Raw genomic sequence first — 21,049 nt, forward strand, 5'->3', positions numbered from 1 at the left:
GTGCGTACCTCTCGGACATCCTGTCGGCCCAATTTTTATCAAATATACACTTAACGTCTCCTGAACTGCCAGATCAACGCCAATTAAGGTCGACATTTCAATTGATTAAAATTGTCACTTTTTAACACCATTGATGCATTACATTTGGTTTGTTGACTCGTCCATCCTTCCATCCATTGGGAACATACTCTGTGTAGAGCGTTGGTGCTGCATCAGTAGTTTCCTTGGCTATTGGGAACAATCCTGGACGGGTCGCCACTCCGACACAGGATACCAGCATGCTGGCACTCATTTTGCCGACCTCAGAAGGATGACAGGCAGAGTCAGCCCCACCTGGTATTAATTCAACAACCGAGGGGGATTTGAACTCAGGATCCAAGGATCCCAAACCCACCACCCTAACATCATGTATGGTCCAATGTCCATGAGATGGATCCCATCAATAAGATTAGGGGATGGAAATCTTGCTCATATCACTGCTTATTCCATCGACAAGAAGGGAAGGGAAATGACAGACAATATATTTGTCAGAAATTGTGCACCCACTCATTATCCTGATTGTTGACATGTCGTATTCGTCTCGTCGTACAGTGGTGGCCCAATGCTGATGTTCATCACAAGGGGAGTTTCCGAGGTGCTTGCAGGATCAAAGATGGCTGTCACACTCAACACCACTTCTCTGCAGATCCCTGCCTCGGAGAGGAAAACAGCCGCAGTAAGTCACGACACACACACACACACACACACACACACACACACACACACACACACACACACACACACACACACACACACACACACACACACACACACACACACACACCCTTTATGTTGTTATATATCAGCTAAATTACACTTTGAACGTCACATGACATATTTCCATGAAACTATAGATCTTGTGCGTACATGGTCAAAATGTTCTGCAAATATGGAGCATCCAAAAAGTTCTTCTTCATTTTTAGGTCATCTCTAACGAGATGACCTAATAAAACCAGTCTCGATGTCCATCCATCCGTACGTACGTTTGTACATCCCCATTTTTTTCTTCCGATTTTCTTGATATTTGGTATGTGGGTAGATGTCGATGAGTGACGCACGACGGTATGACCTTTGACCCGATTGAAGGTCAAGGTCAAGGTCACTCCAAAGTTGCGAAATTGTCCATTTTCAAAATCTATCTCCTCCGTTTATGATCCGATCTTCGAAATTCCTTCGGATTCTGATAATATGGAACAATATCTAAATTTAGTCAGGCTGCTTTTTTAAAATTTGTCCTGGTTATCGAGTCACGTGTCTTCAAAGTTGGAAAAATCATCGATGTGACACGGTCAAAAAAAATTTCGCCCGATCTTGATGAAACTTGGTATGTCGGTAGGGGTCGATGAGTGATGCACGACGGTGTGACTTTAGACACGATTGAAGGTCAATGTCAAGGTCAACGATGCTGTAAACTTGTGAAATCATCCATTGTCAAAATATCATCCGCCATTTGACTCAGAAATGCGGTTTGATTTCTGAGGTCCGGTTTCTATCCTTTTGAAGACACATTGATCATAAATGTTCCAAATCAACCATTTTCAAAATCTAGCTCCGGATAACTCAGAAATGTAGTTTGATTTCTGAGGTTTTCTATCCTTTTTACTACTGGGCTTTCATCTGTACGTTGAACCAAAAGACAAGACGACATCAAAGCCATTCCAAGCCGATCAGAGATCCACATCTACAGAGCTTCAGAGATGACAGTCACCCCCAACCGGGGGTAATTTTTCATTTTGTTAAGCTTCGAGGAGAATGTGAAGGTTCTAGAGGAAGATTGGGGTCAATAAGAAGAGTGAAGAGCATTCTACAAACGAGATAGCCCCCCTCGTATCACTCGAGATGTGCATCTCCGGATGAAATACCAAGGTTTTTAAAATTCATATATTTTATTGAACACGACTCCATGGTGTCATGGTTAAAACGTCATCGATGAGTCTGGGTGGTCGGCGGTTCGATTCCGACGTTGGCCGAGTCATACCAAAGACTTTCAAAATGGTGTCCGTTGATTCCTCATTGGGCACTCAGCATTTAAGGGATATAGCGTGGATAAACCCCGTGGGTTGGCTTGCATGGGGAGGTGGAAATATCTCCTTAGTTTCTCCACAGACAGTCTCGTTATGGATAACAACTTCTGGGCTACCTTCCATGTACAAGTACGTCATCGATCGTGAGTGTGTCGTTCATAGAAACTTTCTGCAAGTTTTCTTTCTCTCTGTCCTTAGGATTTTCTGATCTTCCTGCATCTACTTTGGTGTCGTATATTATCTTTGTCACTGTTTAACCGTCGTCGCCCCACAGCTGGGAAGTGCAAGTCAGTTGGCCCTTATACGGTGCGTGTTCGGAGCAGCCGTTTCATAACTTTTCTTTCTCTCTACAACATCGAGGCTCATGGGCGAGCAAGGTGCCCTCGGGGGTATGAACTAAGAGTAGGACAGTGCGACAAACTCTTGGACCCAATAATCAAAGAAATGAATGAGGGGAGAGAGAGGGGGGTGAGAAAGAGAGAGAGAGTGGGAGAGAGGGAGAGGGTGGTGGGAGAGAGGGAGAGGATGGTGGGATAGAGGGGGTTGGGGTGGGAGGGTGTGAGAAGGAGAGGGGGAGGGAGAGAGAGGTGGTGTGGGAGAGAGAGGGGTGTGGGAGAGAGAGAGGGTGTGGGAGAGAGAGAGGGTGTGGGAGAGAGAGAGAGGGTGTGGGAGAGAGAGAGAGGGGGTGGGAGAGAGAGAGAGAGGGGTGGGAGAGAGAGAGAGAGGGAGAGAGGAGTGGGAGAGGTAGAGGGGGGAGAGAGAGGGAGAGGGGTCGGAGAAAGAGAGAAAGAGAAAAAACAGGAAAGAAAAAGAGAAAGAGGTAATGAAAGACAACAACCTGCAAGTAAAAGGGTTGGGTTCGGAAGGGCGAGGGATGACATGGGATGGTGGTCCACCGATTGCACCACATACTTATTGCACAATAGAATGTCAAAATAAATTTTCAAACGAGTTATGGTGTTTGAATTAACATGAGTTAGGACATGTCAACGAACCTGGCATCCAAGAATCACATTCACGTGCTCAGAAAGGGAACACCAAGCAGAATGCTCAACCGGATATCGGCGATCACTAAGCGATCACCTTGGATCGTGGGCGATCAAATGATAGCTATATTTTTGGGGGTATAGGGATAAAGTGTAAATTAAGAAAAAGTGTCCCCATCCACAATCTATCCAAAAAGCTCAACATCGTGATTATTTCATCAAGCTCTGATCAAAAAGATGTTTTTTTCTTAATTAGGTCACAATTCGAAAAAAAGTCGGTCGAGGACACTAATCAAATATCAGGTGCACAACTTCAGCGCAGGTACATGATTATGATGTAAGAATATGTTGGAAGGCCAAGCGGTCTTTGAGATTCCGCATTGGCAAAATTGAGTGATGTTTATAAAACGCATTTTTTTGTTTTTCAGTCCACCATTTGACCTTGACCTTTAACCCGGAGGGAGATGATGCAAATTAAGTGTAAATACGCTAAAAACTAATTGTAGAAAGAAACCCTACAACAGGTATAAGCCTCCCCATATCATATACAGGGAGGCTTAATAAAGCAATGTGGCGTCCTCTTTTAATGAGTTATGAGAGCAAGATGTGTATCGATGAGTGTTTTACCTGCTTGAGCCTTTGTAATAAAGTATGTTATCTGTGAATATTAATGCCACACGATCTCCTTCGCTCAACGAGGCAATAAATCTCTCTGTATGTATGTTTTACTGCAACAAAAGCAGTAGCATCACCACACCTTGCGTTGTGGGTATCAAAAACCATGCAAACCAAGATGGTGTCTTATCTCATCCTCTGAGTGTCGCCAAAGCTGCATTTTCCAATTTGGTCACTGAACGGCTACTTAAGGAGTCGATTCATTTTGAAAGGAACTATACATGAGGTAAGTCATGTCCACCAGTAAATTTGATCATAATTTGAAGGCAGGTCTAAGCTCTCCCGAAAAGGACAACCTAATAGTGAGGGAACACCATACCTGCAACACCTAGAGCGACAATTTGTAGTGAGATCCTCTTCCGCACATAATGGATTAATAGACACGGACTAGACAACTCAAAGGCTTGTCTGTATCCTCTGAGCACAATAGCGTAGGCAATAGTTAAACAGCCTTTATATACTTCAGAACAATGAAGATTAGAGAGTTCATACAACACCTTACCCCAGGTAGTCCTAAGAAGAAGAAAAAAGGACATGGGCGGGATCTGCGAGCAGCAGATGTGATTGGTCGAAATGATGTAAAATACCGTAATATTTTGTCCAAGTCCTGCTAAACGGAAGGTTTTTGAAAGTACCAATAAGGCGCTTTGTGTTGCACAGTGTTCAAGAGTATAATTCAATTGAAATAAAATAAAGATTAAAAAATTGGGGAAAATAGAATTTCGGAAGTTTACCGCCATTGGTGCACCCACCGTCTTACACACCACCTTATTTAACATGTTACATTTGTTCTTCGTGCTTGTTGTTTGTGTCCTTTATGATGTCGTTTCCTGTTTCCTGTTTCCTGTTAGGAAACTTACGTTTCCTGTTTCGAATGTTTTTAGATTTTATTTGATTGCCAGACAGGCAGACAGACGAATTTTTTTTATTTTTTAAAATCTCATTCTTCTCTGTACTTGGGTGTTTTGGACGATTTCAGAGCCAAAGTATTCCTAACTACAGGTTCGTTTTCCGATTTGTGTTTAAAATATACTGTAACATTCAGTTGAAGTTCTTTGTTCCTCGATCATAAACTGACGTTTGTAGAGAGACAGACAGAGTGAACCGATTGCCTAACCCCTGCTTGTCACTTCATGTGAGTGGCATAAAGATTGGAGACTGGAACGTAGCTGTTGAAGATTTGAGCAATGGATAAACCAAGTGGAGAGATTGGATGCAATGTCGGACTACAGAACTAGTTGGAAAGATTGGAGCATGTTTGGATTGAGATACGTAAGAGGATTTTAGTAAGTTGGGAACGAGATATGTCGGAAGATTATTGTGTGGAAGACTGCAATCAAGCCACCTGTGTTGGGTGGAGAGATTTTGCAAAAGCAGCCGAGATCTGAATGGAGGAGATTAGAAAGAGCAGGTTCGGAAGAAGGCGAGTGTAAATTGAGATAGGAGTGCGCTGTATTAAAGGAGCTGAGTGTGGAGATTTGTCGGGAGATGGAAAAGAGTGCAGTTAGAAGATCGGGAGGGATCCAGGAAGGAGCGAACCCCCATGTAAAGACAATAAGCACCCGTGTGTGATGGCTGTCAGGAGCAGAGTGTGACACACGTAGGTGTGCGAGGCTTTGGTATGCGCCACTCTTGGTAATGAATGGGCTGTAACTGTGCGAGGTTTATTTCGGGTGATCGGATTAACCATTCAGGGCAATTCGAAGCGAATTGCAGGATGTGACAAATCTTCATATCCTGTTATTCCCCCAACAGGGTTTCTCCTAAATATAGAGCGTGCAGCCATGCAATGGCAGACTTGTGTGTAGACACCCAATGATGTCTCATTTGAATGCTCTGCTCAGTCCTGACTGTTTTTTGGCTCCACTTTGTATATTCAGACTTGAGCAAGTTATCTCTTCCATGGCTTGTTATTTCTGTTTCGTTTGTTTTTAGTTCTCTTGTCTTATTTACTTTGTGATGTCATTTGGCAGGCTCGGCTTGCTGGTGCTCTCAGGTGCGGTGATGAGTAGAAAGAGCATAAACGTCTCGCGGTCCGATTCGAAGCTAGTTGTCCATTCCATCCTTTCGCTTGTTTGTGAACATTAAAGACCTCAGGGTACCTTTAGAAGGATAGTTATACCGGTTAAACTCGTGCCTCCTTGTTTGTGGAGTTGCTTGAGGCTCATTGCAGTCTCTCGATCATGACGCCACTTTAGGAAGTGAAAAATTTGCTCCTTTTGATTTGCTCGAATCACTCCTTTTTGAAGCCGATGATCACACTACGTTCTGTTGTGTCCTGATATTAGCCTCGCAGCAACAATAGTCATCGGGGCAGGGAACCAATCGTAATCAAACAAAAGTTCATAATATCGGTGTAGTTCACCACCTGCTCACTAAATTTGTCATGCAGAGTTATTGGCAAACAGATAAAATAAATCTCTGCGCTCCCACTTCGATCATTTTTGGCATTAGTATTTGAATGCAAAATCAAGGCTCATGGAAGAGTGAGAACACTGAACAGATCATGATGCAACAGAACAAAAGGAACAGGAGAAAGATGGGGGGGGGGGCACCAACAGCAGGGTCGACTGTCAAAATAGAGGGAGACTTGTTACAAGTGAGGGGTATGGGGAGAACACAAGGGGTGGACAACATGGATACAGAAGCAAAATTTTTGGTTGGGGGGAACGAGATATTTCAGAAGATACGGAAGGTGGTTTAACGGGTGTAGAAAAGGTCATGGTTTTGGATGGGGGATGATCTGAGATGGTGGTGAACAGCTGACTTTGTGTAGCCTTGACTTTGTACACAAAAAATAACGGCTTCAGGTATGATTCAATAATGTCTAATCTAGGCATAACATTTGATTCAAATTTAACCGTTTAACAAAAGTTTATTTTATTTTTAACCTTGAACGTGAATTATGCCAGAGATAGAGATGATTAATCCTGTGTTTTGTAACTTGTGTAATCTCCTCACCCTGCGTCTGTGTTTCCTTCTGTGTGTTGTTATCGAGAGCCGTACCTGTCTGTAGTCATGTATTGATAAAATGAATGATAATGATTAGACGGGTTAACTTTTAATATCCACAAACAATACCAGCATATGTACGATGATATTATGAATGTAGGAATTTATTTACTGGAAGAGGGGCCTTGTTGTCCCTCTCTAGAAAGGCAAGGGTGATCGTCAGGACCGCATCAACTACCGAGGGGTGACGCTGCTTTCAGTGCAGGGCAAGGTCTTTGCTCGGATAATTCTTGATAGGGTTCGCCACCATCTGCTTGAGCACCAGCGTCCAGAGCAGTCAGGCTTTACACCAAAGAGGTCAACGATTGACCGTATCCTTGCACTTCGTGTCCTCACCGAACGCAGATGAGAGTTTCGGCAGGGGCTGCTTGCAGCTTATGTTGATTTCTGTAAAGTGTTTGATTCAGTGAATCGGGATGCCCTCTGGAAGCTTCTTAGTTTTCGTTGGATGTCACCAAAACTGATCAATCTAATGTCTGAACGATACTCTGGTACTGAGAGTGCTGTGAGATGTGGTGATACCATCTCTGACTTATTTGCAGTTGTTACTGGAGTTTGTCAGGAGTGTGTACTGGCCCCCACACTTTTCAGCGCTTGTCTGGATTGGATTCTGGGGAGGATGTCTGAGAGATCAGGGTGTGGTGCATCATTTGGGAATGTCAAGATCTCTGACCTTGATTTCCCAGATGATGGAGTCACCTTTGCGGAGACTCTAGATATCCTTTTGGGGGCCCTCGAGGTGCTGAATGAGGAGTCGGAGCCGTTGGGATTACGGGTTTCTTGGGTCAAAACTAAGATCCAGGCTTTCGGTGACATCTTGGATGCCGCTGTCCTGTCTGTACCTGTTTGCGGTGAGGATTTTGAGGTCACGGAGAGATTCACTTACCTTGGCAGTGATATTCATATATCTGCTGGCTGTGAACCAGTCGACATCTGGGTCGGGCCTGGGGAGTCATGGATTCACTGGATCATGCGCTGTGGCACTGTCAGTACTTGTGCGGGAGGATGAAAGTTCAAGTCGTTGGTGCTTCCAGTCTTGCTCAACAGATGCGAGACTTGGACTCTGACCAGGGGATCAAGTCCAAGAGAATTAATTCCTTTGGTACCAGGTCTCTTCGGATAATCCTTTTTCCCGCTGGTCGGACTTTGTGTCCAACACGCGGTTCCTGAGAGCGACTTAAATGAGATTTGTTACCTGCATAGTCTGCGAGCGTCAGCTGCAGCTGTATGGACATGTGGCTCGTTTTCCTGACGCCGATCCTGCTCACCAGATTCTCTCAGCGAGGGAGTGTCGTGAGTGGAGGAGGCTAATGGCCCGACCGTGTGCCTCATGGTTGCAGCAGGTTGATCAGCATCTCAAGGAGATGGGTATGGGCCAGGCATCCACCTGGGAGATGGTCGGATGGAGGCCCCTGGAGTACCGGTGGAAAGTGGACGCAACGACGTGCTGTTCTGGCGCATGGTCTGATACCTGATCTGAGCTGACCTGAATTTATTGGACAAGTTATTAGCCTGATCACACATTGCTGAGGTAACATGAATAATTATTGTAATGATGCGATGCCAGTTATTCTGCATTATTTCTCAGATCTACTGTAATCTATATACTCCAGCAAGGCTCTGCATTGATAAATGTATAAATAAAGGGTGGGGAGGCGGCGAGGTGGGGGGGGGGAGGGAATGTACGGGGCGGTATTATGCTGAGAAAGTATTGTCGCATCCGAGTACCCATTAAAACAGGATTCTTCAGCTCCAGGATCTTTCATCGTGAGAGATGATCCAAACGTTCTTTTATGGCACTGCATTCAATTATAATTGCTGTCCTTTACCGTTCACCTCGGTCGCCCAAATGAGCCCAAATCGACGGCAAACACACATGGAAAGCAATTGGCTCGAAACATGTTTTCTCACCTTTTAAAGGGCTTGTTTGAAAAGCAAAGTACAGGGAAGAGAGTCGACAAGACGCTATCATAAATGTGACAAATCAAGCGAGTCAAAAGACACAAAGAGGCTACTCGGAATACGCAAACTTATATACAATGATGAGAAATAAAACGCAAAACCAAATTCCCACGAGCCATCACGCATCACACTTATACAACAAGTTATGAATGCAGGCAGGTTACACAACAAACTTCCCTTTGTCTGCCATGTACAGAGTGGCTGCAGGACTCAAAGTAGCCCGCTTTATAAAACAGGAGCGAGACGAAAGCCAGTGGCGACGATGTCCAAAGACAAAGTAAAACAGCCACGAGCCAGGCCAGCAATGAGTAGGTCTTCAACCAGGCCACATGGCCACATGGTCGTCTTTGTTCTTTTTCCCAACAAGGATTCCCGGTCGGCACTTCTTCCTCCTCAAAGTGCTTCTTCCAGCTATTTCATGACCTTTGACCTTGAATACCAATAATAGAAGGAAAAGGAAACCAACTCCCAAAACAAGGAATAGTGCTCATCAGATCTGTTGGAATGGAAACTGTGAGGTTATTCTGCCTCCGAAGCACCGAAAGGTTAATTGAGCTGATGAGCAAAACAAGGTGCAACGTGTTTTCATTTTATCATTGATTTCCTGAGTTATTATTATAAATCCAATTTTACTTATTGTTGTTCTTTCATTTTTACCTCTGCGACCGAAGGTTTTCACCCATGTCTGTCTGTCTGTCTGTCTGTCTGTAAGCACGATATCTCCAAAGGTTGTGGACGGATTTTGACAGAACTTGGTTGATGAGTTGTGTGCATGACGAGAACAAGCCAATTAGATGTTGGTTAATGTCCAGAAGCAGATGCGGCCTATCAGCGAGTTACAAAACGTAAACTGTTTAGCCCGGCGGAGGTATGCGCTGTACCGAGTGTCATTGTAGTTGGTAGTGTTCTTGTTACCATTGATAATCTAGTTAAACGAGATGCACAATTGTACTTTTCTTCGATAGTAAAAGGGTTGAGTGCAGCCAAAGCACCCTGTTAACTGGATATTCCCTGGAAAATGGTGAATGTGTGTTCCCAGTGGTTTTCATCATCATGAATGAGCTAATTGTAGGTGCTTTGGCACATCCCAAACCCCTACATTATATGAATGGAAATGTCCACCTTACCTCGGCAAAGCAAAGCAACAAACCGGAAACTTTGTTCTCGGACCACAGCCTTTCACTTTGCTCACACACCATTCATTTCCTTGTTTGTTTTGTTTCTGCGCTGCAAGATTGATCAAAGTTGATATTTTCGTGTTTGTTCGTTCAACCGTTTCTGAGAAACAGGAATGAGCACAACGACCTTGAAATATAGGTCAGACTGAATAGTTTGTCCAGTTTATCACTCCCATCTGAACACACAGCTCACGACGATTGGATGCCAGGTTGGAATTGCAGGTACGATGTTGACTTGCCCATTATTGTTTGCCAACACGTTTGTAATTCACCTCTGAGGACATTGATGATGTCCTATCCTGCATGTGAGAAATGTACCATGTCCTCCATGAGCCTTGGAACACTGTAGGGCAATAATAATTTATTACAACAATTACAATTAAGAAAGGATCTCAGGCCTGGAATAGTAGACCTGAAATGACACGTGCAATCCAAGCTCATGATGCGATGCTCCAAGTTCCATTGTTTTGACATTGGTGTCGAGGTCCGAGTATCATAAATGCGGTGAGTGGTGTGGAATGATTGATTGCTTTATCCGCCACCTGTAGACAGAGATGTATGCGGGGTTTCTGTATGGAGAACGCATACACCAGCTGCCTCGGCGTAATCTGTGTGAACCCCATCCCTGGAGGACCAATCCACTCCTCACCCCCACGGCACTCCGCTCCTCGGCTCTCGGCGCTTCGCTGCCCTTTGAACCGCCTGCACGAGCCTTGCTGCCTGTCCGTGTCAAGTGCCGTTAGGCACGGTCGCAGCAGCCGTCTGCTTCCTCTGCCTGGGGGTGATGTTTGCCAGATGTGTTTTGAACAAAAACGTGTCATTTATAACACTTGGTGTGCTGATGTACAATAACGACAGTGAAACCCATGGAGATCCACTGCACAGATGGTTTATCTCAACCTGCTGATCAGAAGCAGTTTGCTTGCTGTTACAAACCGAAGGTCCTCCAGGCCGAGTCAGAGATGTGCGAAAGGCCCGTGATGACCATCAGCAACGTATCACCCAGGAAATGGCCGAGGATCTCCATGCTCTCAAGACGTAACTATTTTCATGGAAGATTTTCAATCTTAGTAAGGTTTCTGGATTATGTGATTACACACTGAGATTTTTGAAGTCGTGGAGAGCACACACACATACACACACACACACACACACACACACACACACACACACACACACACACACACACACACACACACACACACACACACACACACACACACACACACACACACACACACACACTGGTGATGCTGCCCGTATTTGGAGACAGATTGTGCTGGTGGCCCCACGAGAGTGCTCCTGAGAGTGTGGGCCTCAAATGAGAAGTGAAATCAAAATTGAAGGTTGTTACTTGAACATAATTTTTACAGCATGTGCTAAAATATACATTATTGTTGTCAATATGTCTACTGAAGCATGTACAGTGTACACATCAGTCAACAGACAGTCCAAGACGCTATGATCGTGCAGTGTGTACCTGTACTTCAGTTCTGTACCGAGCGGTCCGTTCCTTGGCAATGTATCAGCAAAGGAGCATGCTGCTTTTAAAATGACGGTTTCTTATCGGAACCTTGCGAAATATATTGAATTGAGGTCAGAAGGAGCAGTATTTTGAAATCTAACAGCAAGTGAGCAATATTGTGATGTCCTCTCGGTGAACATTCTTGATGCAAGATGCAAACGTTTGGGGTGGCCCAAAGGTTTTATAAAAAAAAAACGTTTCGTCCCACAAGGCATGTGTGACGTTATCATGTTGCATGTGTGCAGCTGATGCAGTGCCCCCTGTAGATTGGAGCAGGAATTTGAGATTTGTCCACAACGTCGGTGATGGCTCTCGCACTCTTCGCGAAGGACACCGTGGAATCTTTAACGTCCACCAACTAATTCCGGCAGATGGGATGTCCAGTTTAACATCCATCTGAGAGGCGACACACACATTGATGATTCACCCGACCTGTGAAACCCCGGGATGACAGTTTATAGCCGGGTCGAGATTCAAACCCAGGCTCGATAGCTCAGAGGCGAGTGCTCCCTCTCGTTCTCGGCTATCTCGCCCAGCCGTACGTTGTGTTCCAATTGGGAGTCATGGAAAGGGAGGGATAAAAAATCATGCACATGGAACTTTGGCGCAGGACGAGTCCACTTGGCTCATCATGCCTGCGCTGCACCAACCCCAGTATCATCACCCATCCACACACACAATCACACAATTCACTCCGTCGTCCCAGAAATATCCCACTGTTTGTCATCCTCTTCCAGTCCAAATTTATATTCCATCCCAACATCATTCTTCCCCTTCTGCGTCCCCTGTAATGTTCACCTTCTCCTGTTCACTTTATCCCTTGAGCAGATGATTCACCGTCTTTTCAAAAATCCAAGTATAATTCCCACCTTTTATAATCTGCTTCTCACAGTCTATAATCCTCCGTTTTCTTGACAAACCTTTTCCCTCTCCATATGCAATGCAAGTCCTGCATGAGCATGAGTCACTTGAATTGCCCCTCTCCCTCATGTGTCACGTGGCGTCTCAACCAACGGTCCCTTAATGGATTCGTATTCACACAAAAGAGGATTTCACAAGAAAATATGTATCAAATGTCTTTCACGAGGAGTAGGGGAGTTATCGCTGGCACAACGAACTTATGAAAATTCTTGCCCAACTGAACTTCAGTTGAACGTCAAGCCTGCCCGGCCAGTTCGTGAAAGGCTTTGCTCGCCCTTCCCCCACGACGGATTCCACAATAAATTAGCATAATGGGGGGGGGGCGGGGTCGTTGAAGAAGGAGTGCACACATATATACATACGAAAAGCTCGGTCTGTGAGGCGGTGAAGCTGTGAAGCCTCCGCCAGTCCTTGAAGACTATATGCCAATTAATCACGACTTATTTGAACATTAATTCCGTCAGCCCCAAAAGACCCAAAGGATACAGATAACCCCAAAGACCCCAAGGATACAGATAATCCCAAAGACACAGGAGACATCTTCTTCTTCTTCTTTCGGCTGCTCCCGTTTTGGGGTCGCCACAGCGGATCATCGGTATGATCCGCATAGTGATTTGGCACATGTTTTACGCCGGATGCCCTTCCTGACGCAACCCTGGTCGCCTCTTACGACACAGGGATATGGTACACCTATTTTAACCGGGGTATACACCGGCCCAGTACACTGGTACTCATTTCGCCGATCTCGGAAGGATGACAGGCTGAGTCAACCACACAGGAGACACATATATATGTATGTTGTTGCGGTTCTGAAAACAGCATGCCTCCAAGGCAATGGCATCCATCATACAGTGACCCCCGACAGTTATTTCATGAATATGCGTGCAGTTAGACTTTTCCCTCATGTCTAAGACCCAAACACACTCTGAAGACCCAAAAGTCACCAATGACCCCAATAGATTCTGAAGACCTCAAGATCCCAAAATCTCTGAAGACACAAAAAGACCCCAAAAGACCACTACCCCGGTCCCCATTGGACATAGTCCCACATCAAAGGGTCAACTCCAACCCAGAGGCCTTGGTCCGGTGACTGTCAAACATTACATGGTCAACATCAGTTAAACATCAAACGGAGCGACCAATCCGGATTTCAGGCTTGTTTGCCCTCATCAACACGGCATGCCGATAATATATCTAACCAATGATGACCACATTCGTCGTTTCTACATCAGATGCACCTCCTGACTGTAAAGGTGAGCGTCGCTGTGGATTATGTCCCACATGGTAAAACCGCATAATCCGCATAGAACAACCATCCGTGTAGGACTATGTCCAATGGGCATCAGGGGAGTGCTCATCACACTCCACATGTTTCGACTTACCCGCCAATCACATCACGTGCCTTCTGGTTGAATGGTTTGCATTAGTGGGAACAATCGTCTGAGTGGCAGACGGACGGTTGTCCTTTGCGGATAATGCGGTTTTACTGTGCAAGAGAAAATCCGTGGCGATGCTCACCATAACAGTCAGGACAGATATCTGATATGTGTGTGTGTGTGTGTGTGTGTGTGTGTGTGTGTGTGTGTGTGTGTGTGTGTGTGTGTGTGTATGTGTATGTGTATGTGTGTGTGTGTGTGTGTGTGTGTGTATGTGTGTGTGTGTGTGTATATATATATATATATATATATATATATATATATATATATATATATATATATATATATATACATATATACACATATATACACATATATACACATATATATATATACACATATACACATATGTGTGTATATATGTATATATATATATATATATATGCCTATGTGTATATGTATATATGTGTATGTATGTATGTATATATGTATATATATACATATACACACATATACACATATACATATATACATACATACATACATATATACATATACGTGTGTGTGTGTGTATATTTATATATTTGTATATTTAAATATTTATTTGTATATTTATATACAGCATATATCTATATATTGTTGCGAATTCGCGCCCGCCGGCGTGCGAACGGCCACGTGACTCGAATCGCGGCACATCGCCCACTGGACGGACAATTCTGTCGTGACCCTCTCGGAACAACGCCGGGAGCTAGTCACGAGTGGGCCTTTCGACCTCACCACAATCGTGCCAATCGGCCACCCGTGTAGGGTGGGGTTGTTCACCAAACTCGACCTACCTAAGTACCCACGTGGATGGTAAACCGGGCGATCGTACCTCGCCACAGGTCAACTCTGGACACGAGCCGCTTGGGCGGCCCGTTCCGTACTATTGGGATAACCGAGCGGTGTTATCGTCGACCTGGACGGTTCAGATTAATTACCGGGATGTTGAACCCACTACGAACCCCTTACGTTATGCAAGATGGAGATTCAAATAGAGAAAAGACGAAGCGAAACGGGCACAGTTCAACAAGCAAGCAGTTTATTACGCGACACACGGAAAGCACGTCTATACAGCTATACAGAATACACAAAAAGCAAAGGCAAGAAGAAAACGGTTGACACCGACCTAACGCATACACACAACAACACTTACACAGTTTTACTTCACAGACGGCGCCAACACACATTTACACAAAAGCAAAAGAAGGAAGCCACCCTCACAGACAAGGAGGCAGACAGGCCCGTAGACCAAATGTGTGCGGGACCGAGAGGACGTCCTCGTGACGCGTTGGCGGGCAAGCCGCAAAATTGTCCGCATCGCTGTGCCCCGACTCCGTGCCCCTGGCGTGCTCGTTGGCACCACATTTGGGGTGGGGGAGGAACGGGGCCCCCTTTGCACTATCTAAGCACGGGGGAAAGGGAAATTGTTGATGTCCTGGGGGAGGGGAGTGGCTGGCTGGCTTGGGTTCCGCGACGAGACGAGCGATCCCCCTCATCGCAACCTCATCGCCGATCGCCGTCCATCTTGCCTCGGACCCAAGCTCCCTTGCCCCGACTCGCCGCCTACAGCTCTACCGCGCGCACTCCCCTTCTTCCAGCTCAACTCTTAACTCCGCTCCCCAACGCTCAATGCTCCACACTCCACGCTTCTCACTTCTCTCACAACCAACTCCCCCGAGTCGCCTTCCTCTCGCATCTTTATAGCTCTCAGGAGGCACCGATATGCAAATTCTCGGATCAGAACACGATTGGAGGCGGGGCCACCCCCCCGGTCAGCCATTGGTCGGGCAAAAATGGGCGTGAACCTCCCCTGATCCTAAAATTTGCATAGACGGACATAGACGGAATTCACCTTCACGCGCCTGGAGGCTGGGCCAAGCCGCCTCGCGCTTGCCCATTGGATGGAGGAGAAGTGGGCGTGAAGCATTTCTGATCTGCGGATCGACGCGTTCGGCCTTCATGGCTGAACGGCTCCGGGAACACGACGTTTGGTGTTGTCTGGTGGTGTTTGGGAATGGCCGTAGAAGTGATGATGTGGGATGAAGTTGTGAAGGTAAAGGCGAAGGTGGTGGTGTTTGCGAATTGTTGTAGAAGTGATGATGTGGTAGCGTAGGTGGTGGAGGTGGCATCATTGTGTGGTTGGCACTGTGGTGGGGATGGCGTGGTTGTTGAGATGCTGTTTGTTTGAAATAAAAGATAGAACAGAAAAATGACTAACTTAAAGCGTCGCAGCCCGGATGGATCACATAAATTCCCTCTATACAACGGGTTTGGGCTAACTACACATGTACTTACAGAGATATCTCACATGAGGGCCCTTTATGGTGTAATGCGAATTTCCACAACCGTAACACTTCTCCCTCCTCTTTTTACAGACTCGTCCCGAGTCGTCGAATTCTCGTGTGCCATCATGTGTAGTTCTCCCCTAGTACGTTTTACCTTCGGATCCCTGAGTGCGACATTCATGGTATTTGTGTCCCCAAAATAAATAACCTGAGGGCTGAGTAACTAACTAACTAACAAACACACTCATACAGACGACTTAAATAAAATTGCCGGCGCTAGACAGACATGCCAGGGGCGCACTCATATTTACAGTACATCTTAACCTTAAAAATCTTACACTAAACCATAGCCCAGGATCAATGAACTCTGCAGGCAGAAAGAGGCAAAGTCAACCGGCGCAGGCCCGTGTTGTAGCTGCCAACAGGACAGTTCCTGCAGCTTGCAAACTGTTTCCTTCACGATGATCCCGGCACGCATGGAAATGAACGGGGGGAAAGGGGGGGAAATCAAAACAGAACGGAGCAAAATGACGAGGGCAGCAGACATGAATGGCAAAGGCAGGCAGGCAAGCATAGCCTGCAGAACAAGGCCGCTGCAGGCAAACACAGCCGGCGGACGATCCGACCGGCACAGGCCTTGCAGAAAACAGCTGCAGACGATCTGGCCGGTACAGGCCTCACAGCAAAACAACAGCCGATGAAGTTGGCCGGCCTCCTGCTGTGCAGTGCAGGTTGGTGGAGGGAGTGCGGTGGTGGTGGCCACACAGAAGGCGGGCTCAGACCGACCTACCTGTCTCCCTCCCACCTATCGCCTTTGCCTGTCACTGTACCTACCCACTCCCTTAATTTGTAAAACCCAATTTAGCCCCAACTTATTTTTTTGTTGTTTTTATTTTTTTCTTTCCCCACTAGAATTCGTCCCCTAACCCCCTTTATGTCTCTGTTCGGCTAACCTATTGTCTCCTAGCCTACTCCCAACCCCTTTGTTCCCTTCCTGGAGGGGAATGAGGGAGGGCTAGCGTCCTGCGTCGAGGCCCAACTCAAGCCTCAGCATGGCCTCCTGGGACTTCAGCGATCTAATCCCAAAGTTGGTCCAGCGGCCCACAACGAGAGCGAAGGGATGGATGGAGCGGTAGGGTACACTTCCTAATCTACCCTAACCATTTACCTTTAAACTATCCCGGGGCTTTCAACAAGCGCCTCTCGCTTAAGCTACCGGTTCTAACAACCCAGATTCCCATCGCCTGTGTTCGTGTCCTCACAATTTCAGGCCTCGCCCGCCCCCCCCCCCCAATTTTCTTTCCGTGCCCTCACAAGGTCTCATGGCTTGGACGCGTGGCTCCCTTGGCAGGCACTACCCTCTGCCGATTCTCTAACAATGGCACCCCCGGGCACTACACTGCCTCCGAGCCTACCAGCTCCCTAAACACCGGGGAGTGCCCTCCATGGCGACTCCTCTGAAACGCTCACGTGGCAGACTGGCGCCCCGGGCCCCTTCCCTGGGTGCCCGTGCCCAATGCACTGCCCAGGCGGCTAACGGTGCCCCGGGCCCCCACATCATGCGGGCGCACCCGTGCCCACTACGCTATCCCGGCCCCCCATGGGCCCTTGGCCTACCGCGACCGACTAGCCCGGTGCCCGGGGTACCCACTCAGCGATACTCACCTTTCGCAGCCACGCTCCCAGCCCGTCAACAGGGCTCCTGCACCCCTCCAAACGGGTTTCGAGCCTACTTTGCCACCAACAACAAAACGACTTCCATTTTTGTTCATTTGACTACCCCAGCTAACTCACTTTACACTGACCCTGGGGTCCCTTGGGCGGGAATCACTTCTCCCCCCAATCACTCATCGCACCATGCATTCCACATTTGCTCCACTCACACAGACCTGCTGGCCTCACTCACTCACCAAGCACATGTCCCATTCCACACTTCTCAACTCACACTGCTGAATCCTGCCATCCTTCTCACTAAATCCCCTAACTAACTCGTGCTCCCACGTCGTCCCTTACACTACAGCACGTTCCTTTTAACACTACGTAGCTAAGCTACGTCCCCACTACACATCCAAAGTCTGTCACTGTTCTCAAATCCCAAAAAATCAATTTTCCCAACCTAAATCTGAACTACAATTCCTCAAACTAATCCATTCCACAGACTCCATGAGGACACCCCTGCCCAATGAAGTCGGTCTAGCTAAGCTAACCCTTCCCCCTAGCTAGTGCCATCCTGTGCCCAGGCAGGGGGGTCTTCCACCCCTTGCCCGGGAATCCTGTTCAGCCGAAGCGAGGCTTGCTTTTTTTAATGTTTATTTTAATTACGCAGCACCAGCGCAGCAACTTGCAACCTGTGCATCAGCGCGGCAATTCGCAGCCGTGCACCTGCGGCGTGACGTCATGGCAGCTGTTCGCGTCCCTCGTCCCTCTTGGACGGTACCATCTGGCAGGGATTCACCCTCCTGCCGGATTCCAACCATACACGCAGCCATGACGTCACCGGCACATAAAAAAAAACACAAGCCTCGCGTCTCGAGGGTTTCCCCACGCAAACACATGTGCTCTGCCCGTTGGAGCTTAACACACACGCGCGCGTGGAGAACCCGTCCGGTCCAAATCCAAAATCCTGCCTAAACTTTGTCCGTCCACGGGATCGGCAACATTCACCACTGGCGTTTCCGGACTGGGCTTCACTCCCGCAAGCGAGCACGTGGCGGCCTCGTGCGTTGCACAGCATAGACCTCGTGCTCGCCGCTGGGTGAACCCGCCACGGTGCTCAAAATAGCTACGGCCGCTACTCGGCCCTTGTCCCTCTGTCGCCGTCGTCTCCGTCGCCTTTCGACCCACGCACACCTGCGTGTTACGACGCTCATACACCACTCTATTACATTCACACCGGGAGAAGCGGCTGCGTGCTCCCACATGCCGACCGTCATCTCCCTCACTTACCGCTCTCTCACACACGGCCGCTCACTCACTCGTGCCATCCATCCCCTTGCACACGTGGCTCCTTCCACACACGGTGCCTCATCCACACAGGGCGTGCTGGGAGGCACGCACTTCGGCACACTTGCCACCACACCACTCACACACGGGGTCACTTCCACACCTTTCACCACACACACCGGGACAACCACACTGGGGATTCGCGCCCCCACAAGGGGTTCCGGGGTCTCCATACCCCCCAAGCTCGGCGTGCACCCGTTCGCAGTACTCGTCCCCTCTACCTCGCTCGGCACGACCGGACCTGCCCGGTCCTGAGTCGCCTCAAGGGGGCATACTCCCTCCCCTCGTTCCTGGAGGAGGCTATCCAGCTGCTCGCACCGGGTCCCTACACGCTCCGCAAGCCTCGCTAACTCTGTGTGTGTGCATCTTTAACCCCGTCTGGATCGTGTAGTCTTCCCTCCATCGTTCCCATCTCCCGCGTCTCTGTTATTTCCGTCTCTTCCCTTGTTATCTCCCTTGTCTCAACTATTATTTCTTTTCTTCTTTCCGTCGTCACCTGGTGTCTCGTCTCACACGTTTGGGTCACCCCATTTAGTTTTTCCCTCTGTGTCACCGTCACTTCCTCCATCACCTTTACACTTCTCGCCCAACACATCCGCCGAATTATTTTGGCCTACTAGAGAGGGGGGACCTACTACTTGGGCAACAGTTGGTTCTCCATATTATCTTGCCTTGGAGAGGACACTCCAGCTTTTCCTCACAGCGTCGAAACAACACGGGAAGCAGCAGTTTACCGGTGATAAGCCACAGCGCTCAATTGGTGTAGAGCGTGGTGCCAGAGTTTGCTTCTGACAGTGGGAGAGATTTTCGGATCTCACTGGACAGCTACCGCCCACCTTAAGCTGGGCAGCCCCCAGCCAGTTAGGTGTTGTCCCGCCACAGTCTGTCTTCCTTATTGGTTGCATGGGGATTAGGATAACACCGACAAGCAGACTGTAACTATCGCACCAGGCAACAAAGTAAAGGAATCAAATAAACGCATAAGACCAGTTCTTAAATATGGATGTTGGAACGTCCGAACAATGACACCAGGACTCGCTGTGGACCTTCAAGACATCAGCGATGCGAGAAAGACAGCCATCATCAATGACGAGCTGCAGAGATTACAGGTGGACATAGCTGCTCTGCAAGAAACACATCAAGCTGGATCAGGCACACTCAAGGAGAAAGATTACACCTTCTTCTGTCAAGGAAAGAGTGCAGAGGAGTGCAGAGAACATGGAGTAGGATTTGCAGTCAGGAATTTCTTGTTGAAAATGGTTGAACCAGGTGACAAGGGGTCCGAACACCTACTAACTCTCCGACTCCAAACCTCTGACGGCCCAGTCACCCTTGCCAGTGCCTATGCTCCTACTCTGACATCCACACCTGAGGCAAAGGATGCATTCTACACCAACCTCAGTGACATCATCAAGAATATTCCCAGTTATAAACACCTCATCCTTCTTGGTGACTTCAATGCCAGAGTGGGTGCCGACCATGACTCTTGGCCTTCTTGCCTGGGACACTTTGGAGTTGGCAAGATCAATGAGAATGGGCAGCTCCTGTTGGAGCTTTGTTCCTATCACGGCCTCTGCATGACCAACTCTTACTTCCAGACGAAGCCGCAACACAAAGTGCCATGGAGACATCCACGCTCAAAGCATTGGCACCAGCTGGACATGGTCATTGTCAGACGTACAAGCCTCAAGTTTGTGCTCCTCACTCGCACATACCAAAGTGCAGATTGCGACACCAACCATTCACTAGTGTGCAGCAAGATCAGGCTACACCCAAAAAAGATCCATCGCACCAAACAAGTGGGGAAGCCACGCATCGATACCACCAAGATGCAGTATCCAGAAAAAGTTGAGGAGTTTGCCAAGTCCCTTGAAGATGCCCTGTCTAGAGACCAACCACACAACTCTGCCTCTGAGAAATGGGACCACCTCCGGGAGACAATTTAGAAAACAGCCTTCACAATATTTGGGAGGAACACCTCTAAGAACTGCGACTGGTTTGAAGCCAAGTCCAGTGAGATG

General features: G+C 47.6%; 1 protein-coding gene across 2 annotated transcripts in view; it reads left to right on the forward strand.

Annotated features, from left to right (window-relative positions):
- The window catches only part of LOC147022448 (uncharacterized), a 66,460-nt gene that overhangs the window by 29,541 nt on the left and 15,870 nt on the right, over positions 1-21,049 (forward strand). For both annotated transcript variants that reach the window (XM_085893342.1, XM_085893341.1), the window contains exon 4: positions 592-715. In XM_085893342.1, coding sequence (XP_085749468.1) covers positions 592-715 — 124 coding nt within the window. The remainder of the gene's footprint in view (positions 1-591; positions 716-21,049) is intronic.

Source organism: Eptatretus burgeri, chromosome 8 (genome assembly GCF_056783735.1).
Source record: "Eptatretus burgeri isolate ZD-2024b chromosome 8, Ebu_testis_v1, whole genome shotgun sequence".
Taxonomy (NCBI): domain Eukaryota; kingdom Metazoa; phylum Chordata; class Myxini; order Myxiniformes; family Myxinidae; genus Eptatretus; species Eptatretus burgeri.